The 8,749-nt window shown below is 56.5% G+C and overlaps 1 protein-coding gene across 1 annotated transcript in view; it reads left to right on the top strand.

Annotated features, from left to right (window-relative positions):
• The window catches only part of WDR27 (WD repeat domain 27), a 123,133-nt gene that overhangs the window by 53,499 nt on the left and 60,885 nt on the right, over positions 1-8,749 (top strand). Inside the window, exons 18-19 of the mRNA XM_029943276.1 lie at positions 6,661-6,759; positions 7,080-7,250. Coding sequence (XP_029799136.1) covers positions 6,661-6,759; positions 7,080-7,250 — 270 coding nt within the window. The remainder of the gene's footprint in view (positions 1-6,660; positions 6,760-7,079; positions 7,251-8,749) is intronic.

Genomic DNA, 8,749 nt, shown 5'->3' with positions numbered 1-8,749 from the left:
ATGTTTGCACTCATAGGTCTAACAGGAGAACAGGAGAAACCTAATGGAGGTCCAGGGGGAGGGGAAGAGGGAAAGAGTTGGGGAGAGAGAGGGATGCAAAACTTGAGAGGCTATTGAATGCTGAAAATGAACTGAGAGTTGAAGGGGAAGGGGGAGGGGGGAAAGAGGTGGTGGTGATGGTGGAGGGCACTTATGGGGAAGAGCACTGGGTGTTGTATGGAAACCAATCTGACAAACTATTTAAAAAAATAAAAAAATTAAAAAAATAAAAAAATAAATAAAACAGTGCGGAGTGGGTGCACACTTGTAACAACAGGCACACGTTTCCTGGCATCAGCTACTGGAAATGTTCAGAAGCACTGACGTTCCAGCTTTGCCTCCTGTGACCTGTGGTCCCCTCTACCTGCTGTCCCCACTGATGGGAACCAGGGTTCTCTGAATGAGTAGCTGCTTTCAGGTCTGCGGCAAGGAGTTCACAGACGATCAGGGACATCTTGCGCTGAAAATGAAGGAACTGATGAGCGATATAGTGGGACTTCAGGAAGCAGCATTAGAGGCTATTGGCCAGCGAAGGCATCGTGAGCCTCGAAAGAATAATGACTATAATTGATTTGAAAACATTATGTATTTAAAAATCTCAGGATTCTTAAATAACGATCCAAAAAGATAACTAACAACAAGACAAAACCAAACATAAACAAAGCCTTATTTGTTCCCATTTGGAGGTACCTAGGGTACCAATCAATACCTTACTGAACTATGTCTTTTCAAAGGAAATAATTCAGCATTTGTCTTGCCTTTCCTGTTTGGACTAAATTTCAAGTTAGCCTGATATCCTATTTGAAGAAAAGTTATTTTTGAGAGAAGAATTCCAGAGAAGCGGCATGAATGGCAGGATTAGAAAATTTCTCTCTTGCAATTTCAAAGTAGTTGATTTTGGCAAATGTCATCATTAATGAAACGATCAGAGAGGAGATTGGTGGCCCCCCGGCAGCCTGAACGGACGTCTCTCCCAAGAAGACACACTTGTGGCCGACAGGGACAGGACGTGGTTCTCAGCCTCACTCACCGCCAGGGAGATGCAGGGCGAAGCCGGCGAGGTCCCACCCCCAGCATGCCAGGGTGGCCGTCACCCAGGGGCTGGGAGGTAAGGACCAGCAAGCGTGTGGAGAAATTGGAGCCCTCGTGCACTGTTGGTGGAATGTGAACCGGTGCAGCCACCGTGGAGAACATGTCGAGGCTCCTTGGAAAGTTAAGAATAGCATTTCCATAGGATAAGGTGATGCCACCCCCGGGTGTTTGTCCAACAGAATTGAAATCATGACCTCAAAGAGAGGTCATCACTCACTGTAGCTAAGATGTGGGCACTGCCCAAATGTTTGTTGATGGATGAATAAATCTATACATGGAATGTTATTCAGCCTTTGAAGAAGGAGGAACTCCTGTCATTTAATGACGTAGATGAAGGAGAGGACCTTATACTAGGTGAGATAAGCCAGTCACAGAACGAAGGACAAATACTGCCTAATTGCACTTGGATGAAGAACCTGCAACAGCCACCCTCATAGAAGCAGAGGACAGGGTGGGGGCTGCCAGCCATGGGGGCAGCCGGGAGAGGGACGCTGGCCAGAGGGCACGGGACCTCAGTTGTGCGGGACGAAGCGGCCTGGGGCCCTGCTGGAGGACGTCGTGCCCGTGTGTGGGGGCCACTCGCGCCCTCGCACGTGTCCCTGCAGGCGGACCTCCTCCAGTCTCCTGGGATGTCCCGGCAGAAGCCAAACCTCCTGACCAACCTTAGCGTCACTTCCTGTGCACCAGCTGAGATGCTGCGCGTGCCTCCTGCCATCTTGAGGTGCACCCCTGCTGATACCCACCAGGGAGGATTCTTGTGGGAAAAAGGTGGAGCCTGAAGCGAATTGAGTCTTTATGGACAATTCTGGCTCAGGGCCCGTGCACAGGATGGTGGAGCATGTTGGAAGACGCCACACACGGTCAGACAGACAAGTCCTCGGTGGACCATCCTTCTGGCCCCGCTGTGGTGACAAGTCTGTGGCGTGGAAGAGAGGCAGGGAGAGACTGCGCTGCTCCAGACCACAGTGCTGCAGACGCCACAGCGACACGCGGATCGGCTCTGGTCCTGCTCACCCGAGACCAGTGTGACCAGCCAGGCGTCCCTTCATTTTAGGTCAGGGTAAAGGGCCGCGCAGGTGTGTGTGCAGTGTCCGCATCTTTAGAGATGCTTACGATGTACATGGGACATTGTCCTAACAATTTGCTAAAAATACTTCATACTTATTCAGTCACTAAAACTAAAAGGGAAAAAGTAGAGAAGAAGGTATGGTGGTTGGAGCAAGTAGAGCAGAGTCTTGAGGATGTCGTCTTTGGTTCTGTACCAATGGGCTGGATGCGTAATTGTCCACACGTTGGCATAGACTGGAAATTTTTCATAATGAAAAGCCAAGCACAGACTTTGGAGACAGAGACAGACACAGAGGACGGGTTTCCCGCTGTGCAGGCCCCCCTCTGCTGGAAGGGGGCCGTCGGGGTCTCCGGTGCAGCAGTGCACTGCGTGGCCGCCGTGTGGGTGAGCAGACCAGCTTCGCAGCCGCACCCCTGGCCGCCCGCTTGCCTCTTCCAACATGGACAGCTGTGGCTGGACTGCGACGGCTCCAGCGGATGCTGCCGATGCTCTGGGTGATGAGAGCGGCTCTTTTGCTAGATCCCCGGGCCCGATTCTGTGATCACATTTTCAAAGAACGAGCTAGAGAGAGCGGCCACGTAATGGGTCCCGGGACGCTGAGCGAGACTGGGTTGTTACCAGGGACGAACTTGATGGAGGTTTGCTCAGGACTGTTGAAGTGGCTGCGGCCACCGGCCCAGGTGTATGCATCTGTCAGCTGGGTGACCATGGTCCATCCGTGCTGGGCAGTGACCCCTCGCAGGGCTCGGCAAGGGGAAGAGCGAGGGCCCGGGCGGAGCTCATCACTGCGTCTGCCGGACCTTGATGGAGGTCGCCGTGAGAGGGGGGCGTGCGTCTGCGTCCAGACCCGGGGGAGAGCCCGCCTTTAACAGCCAGTGCTCACTTGCTCACGGCCACAGCGCTCCCCGTGTCCAGATCAGGGGCTTTCGGACACAGTCTTGGTTTCTGCTGGAGGTGGGCAATGCTTCTGTCTTCCTGGGATTTCAAGCGGGGCCCTGTATGAACTCTTGAACACTTCGGCCTTCTTAGAAAACTTTCTAATTTTTTATGAACTAAAAATTCAGTGATCTAAGGCAATATGCACCGTCCTGAGAATCATCAGTTGTGGAAATACCTTAGAAAACAAAGTGAATGATGTGACACTCCCTGAGGACGATGTCACCACGAGGGTGACGCTTCAGAAACAGGCTAAACTTCTGTCTGCAGTTCTTTTGCCCGTTTCTTCTGTGGAGAGAATCCAGGCAAAGGGAACTGAAGGACACCTGGTGAGAATAATGCGAGACAGAAAAGCGGAAGCAGCTTCATCTTCAAGGACAGAGTTCAGCAGAATCACACAATGTCCGTAATGACCTGGTCTAGTTGTGTTTGCAAACGATCACTTTTGTCCAGCAGAGCCAGGGTTTGTGGGGCATCTTGCTCACCCGCTCCCGAGTGGGCTGGGCCACAGCCCCGTCTTCCAGGGAAAAGCCCTGCCCTGCTCTCCGGGCTCATGAGTTTAGCTTCAGAGAGCTGACTCTGGGGGGTTTTATTTTACGTTCCATCTGTTTCTGAGCACGTCTTCGCCACGGCTTACTTCCCCGATGGGGCGACGTGGTTTCGTGAATCAAATAGCTATTGTTACATCTAATCAAAACACTGTGTTCTGCACACGGAAAGTAATGAATTGAATCACTGGCGGGTCATTCCTGTGTTTTCAGCATCAGACAAGGTGCGTCTTGTCCATTTGGGCCGATTGTTGCCACCGTTTGAAAGTGCGGGTCGTGACGAGTGTGCGTCTAATAACACACGTCTGGCATTTGTGGCTGCAGACTGTTGTTTTCAAGGTTCAAGTTTGCCATGGTCAGAAAGATCCATCTCATTCAAGAACTTTCTGGGGGAAAAGATAGATTTCATTTAAAAAGCATTTTCATACAGAAAATAAGCTTTGTCTTAAATAACCGTTACGGATTCTTCTCTCGCAGCTTGGCGGCGTCGTTAATGTGCGTGGTGAGATGTCACATGAATGCACGGCAGTGTGCGCTCCCACGCGGGACAGGGAGAACCACGGCCTCGGGAAGGACTTTTCAGGACGCCACTTTGAGGAGAAAGGCGCGTGGACCTCCGGTCCCGGTGCTCTAACTTCAGAGCCGCCGCACCTGTCGGTCCCGCCAGCTGCCTTGTCGGGGCTGCCCTGTCGGGGCCTCAGGTCCCCGCCGCTCCCCATCAGCCCAGACGCACGTCCCCTTGAGCCTGCACGTGTCAGCTGCAGCCATCAACCTGTGCGTGACTGGGCTTTGCAACGGGAGCCCTGCCACAGGTTGTCACACTGAAGCTGCTTCCTCGGCTCGGTGGCGCCAGCCCGGTCCCTGCCCGCCCGCCTCTTCCCTCCGAGTCTCACTTCGTGCGGTTTTTGCGTCACGTGCTCCTGTGCACGCTTGCTTCCCATCAGCCTGCGCCTCTTTCAGCTTCTGTTGGAAGTTCACGGCCCACGTCACGTGGCACCTTTTCCACAAAAGTGGAAGGTGCAGGCACCGGGGATGCCGGCCCGTCCCTCCCGGGGCGGCGTGGCTGCTGGGGGCCGTCGGCTGGGCTGTGCTGACCCAGGTGCGCACCTGCCTCTCGGAGCGCGGACTCCTTCCAGGGAGCTCTGGGGCCGGAGCACGGCCAGGGCAGGGAGAAGTCTGCCCGCGTGGACATCTCCCGCGCGTCTCGGGCTCCCGTGGAGCAGTGGCACGGGGACTGCGGGCGGGTAGGAGGCCTTGCTGGGAAGCCCGGGCGGGTCTCCACGCGGCCGAACTGCTGCCCACCTTGGCATTTAGCGTCGGCACCCGCTCATGCGCGCAGACACGGGCAGAGTGACAGGACGGGCAAAGCCGGTGGATGATGGGCGTGCGCTGGGTGAGGCGACGGCCGGCAGGCAGCTCGGGCTGTGCCCTGGGCCCTCGTCTGCAGAACGGGGACAGTGAGGGTGCTGTCTTCGGGGGCTGGGCAGGTGACGTGAGGGGTGGACGAATCCGTGTGCGGTGTTTGCTGTGGCCCTTAGACTGTGTGTGACGACCAGAGACGGCAGGAGCCAACAGCCACTGTGGGCTCTCTCGTCCGCTGGCCTGGTCAGCACACGAGAGGCCGGGTCCCCAGGGGCCCCCGGCGCCCCCACGAGAACGCCCGGGAGGCTGTGCTGCAGAGACACCGGGGAGGCAGTGGGGACAGCGCCGGGTCCCTTCCCCCGGGTCCCAGCCCCTTTATGGGCAGGCGCGTCGTTGGCGGCCTCGCAAAACCACACAGAGGTTTCGAGTCAGGAAAAGCCGTTTAGAACCTCGGTGTTGACGCTCGATGGCAGTCACTCCCCGTGTGTCTTGCTTTCGGGGCACAGACACGAGGTCACCTGACGTGGCGGCGGTGGAGTGTCCTGCACACGGTGACGGCGCAGCGCCAGGGCTCCTGGAGCGGCCGGGCCCGAGGCAGCCCTGCCCCTGCGAGCTGCGGGAGTGCGTTTCCAGGATGAGGGAGGCTCTGCACAGGGTCTGTCCGTGGACTTGATCTCAGAGGCCGCTGGCTCGCCCGTGGCACAGCCATGTGGAGTTCTAACTTCGGAGGGCTCCTTTGTGCATTAAAGTAGGCTTTTGTGGAGAAAGGAATCACGTAGATGTCTCCCTTTTTCTGTGACGTGGCATTTCTCCTTTGTTCCAGTAAAGTCCACAGAGTGCCTGTGTGCACACTGTGTTCCCTGGAAATCAGAGCGGATCTCTCCTCTCTTGTCCTGACACCAGATTTGTGCCCCTAAAATGAAGTATTTGATGGCCTCCCTCTCTCTGTAAATATGCACACACCCGTCCGTCTTTCTCTGTACATATCTTTATATACAGACGGTAATCCTATCACAGAGGAACGCATTTTTTTATTTTTAAATTTTTTAATGTTTATTTTTGAGAGACACAGAGCATGAGTGGGGGAGGGGCAGAGAGCGAGGGAGACACAGAATCGGAAGCAGCTCCCAGCTCTGAGCCCTCAGCACAGAACCCGACGTGGGGCTCGAACTCATGAGCTGTGAGATCATGACCTGGGCTGAAGTTGACACTTAACTGACTGAGCCACCCAGGCACCCCTGTATGTTTTTATTTTTAATTTTACGAACAGCTATCAAAAACATTCGAAGTATTTGAATTGCTCAAATTCTAAGATAATTTAGTAGGAAGCAAGGTGTACGTGTTTTTGTCTCAAATTTATGGGAAAGGACATAAACATCACTTTTCCCTCCACTGGGGACTTGCAGGTAGGGGCAGGCTGTGGCCGCACGAGGGGCTGGGGGTCCCGACGCCACACGGCATGGAGGAGGGCGGGCGGGTCGGCCAGGCGGTGCCGCCTGTCAGCGGACCGGCTGCTGTCAAGCGGCAGGGCCCAGGCCCACCTCTGCCATCTGAGACTCGCCTGGACTGTGGGCCCTTTCAACACCGAGCCCCGTCTGTCTGTCTGTCTTGCAGGCGTACGTGTACGAGATGGGCTCCAGCACGTTTTCCCACAGACTGGCCGGACACACGGACACCGTCACCGATGTGGCCTTTAGCCCGTCAGCCCCCCAGGTACAGGCTCGTGTGGGCGGGCGGCCTACGCCGTGTTTCCAGTACCAGCCGCCTGTGTTTTGGTGGGATCCTGTCACGTTGAAGGGGACACGCCAGCTTCCGTCACGCGCGGGAAGGCGGACGTGGGGAGGAGCTTAGCTGGGGGCGGAAGAGGAACGGGGCGCCCCTCCCCCGCGTCCGCTCGCCCGGCTGGCAGGTGCTCTGCTGAGCAGAGGGAGGGCGCTGGTGTGAGTGCCGGTGTGAGGCTGGTGTGAGGCCGGTGTGAGCGCCGCCCAGCGAGTCCCACGCCAGGTGACAGAACGGTTCTGAAATTTTTCGAGGAAAGAGTCGGGTGCAGGGAGAGGACCGCAAAATTTAACGAAGCCGGTCTAATTAGGAGAAGAGATGAAAACAGCATTCCATCAGCTTCACATCCATCATACGGAGAAAGCGTGTGGTCTTGGATTAAGTGGTGGAGGGTTTATACGTGGAGACTGGGAACATTTGAGAAGGTGAGTATTTGGGGATGTGCATTCAGGGAACTGCATCAGCGTGTGATTGTGCGGGTCCGGCGGGTGCGTGCGCGTGTGTGCCCAGGCTCTCGGGCACGTCTGGCTCCTGGTGACATGTCGAATGTCGAGGACCGGATGCGTGAGGCCGGTCGCGTCGCTGACCGCTGAGCCCCCGCCGAGCCGTGTCCCAGCATTGCCCCAGCACCGCCGCATGGCCCGAGGCCGCAGCGCTCCGCACGAGTGTTCTGCTTGTGTGAAGGTGGTTCGCTTACCCCCCCGCCCCGTGGTCAGGCCGCGCTGCCAGTGCCGCAGGTGCCCGCTCTTCTGCCCGACAACACGTGCCGTCTTACCCCTTCCGAGTCTGCTTGGCATACTCTTTGACGTCGTTGGGTTCCTTTCTGAGTCCCATGACTCTGCCCTGGTGAGACGGGCGTGCCCGGGAGGGAAGGAGAGCACGAGATAGAACAGGGTGAGAGGGGGGCCAGGCGTGCGGCGGGGTCACCTGTCCGCAGAGGTTGAGGCCAGTTCTGAAAATTCAGTGCTGGCATCAAAGTGCCCTTCAGCATAACTGAGTGAGGAGCTGCTCCCAGCACTGGAACATTCTCCGTTAGGAAAAGTTGGCCGGCTCTTGCGTCGTGAGGGTGATTTTAATGCACCGAAGCAGCAGGCGTCGCCCGGAGAGCACGGGGAGAGAGAGAGACGGGCTGCCGCTCTGGATGCTGCTGGGGGAGGCCGTCCGAGAAGCCAGCCTCCTGGCTCGCCCCACCCAGGAACCCGGGAAGCCACCCGGCCCGTGCTGAGCTTTCTCAGACTTCAGCCTGCAGCACCGGCCTTCACGTTTGTGAAGTTGCTGTTGAGTTTTGGGAATGGGGATAAAGGCATCCAGCGCTAATTACCTTTGCTTACAGAGATTTCTCACGAAAAGTCTCACTGATCCAAACGTCTTGAATTTCGTCTGGTCATGGTTGTCTTTGTGGTCCACGCTCCTTCCGCAGTGACCGCAAGAAGTGTCCAGAAGCCTCTGCTTTAGTACTTAGCACCGTGTTTGTTTGACTTTAAGACTAAGACACACGTCATCCCTTCGCTGATACTTGCGGATCCAGTGGAGCTCAGAACCCTCCTGGCTCCTGTTCATGCGCTCCTGGTGCCCGTCGGCCCCTCCCTGACCCCGGCCTCTGTGCTGCGTGTGTGTTGAGAGGTGCGTCAGACGTTAATTTGAAATTTTTATTTGTAGAAAAGGACTCCTCTGAGTTCTCACCATATCAGCATTTAATCTCTAACATTAACATGTTAGCCTGTGAGGCACATGCTCAGGCACAGAGGAGGGCTCCCTTCGTGCTGGGGAGGAAGGGGCGCGAACCCGCGGGCTCCGGAGGGAGGGGCGCGAACCCGTGGGCTCCGGAGGAAGGGGCGCGAACCCGCGGGCTCCGGAGGGAGGGGCGCGGGCCGCGGGCTCTGGAGGGAGGGGCGCTGGCCACGGGCCCGGGAGGAAGGGGTGC

The sequence above is a fragment of the Suricata suricatta genome, chromosome 7 (genome assembly GCF_006229205.1).
Source record: "Suricata suricatta isolate VVHF042 chromosome 7, meerkat_22Aug2017_6uvM2_HiC, whole genome shotgun sequence".
NCBI lineage: Eukaryota > Metazoa > Chordata > Mammalia > Carnivora > Herpestidae > Suricata > Suricata suricatta.
Note: the sequence above shows the minus strand (reverse complement) of the source record. Positions and strands in the feature narration are given on the sequence as shown.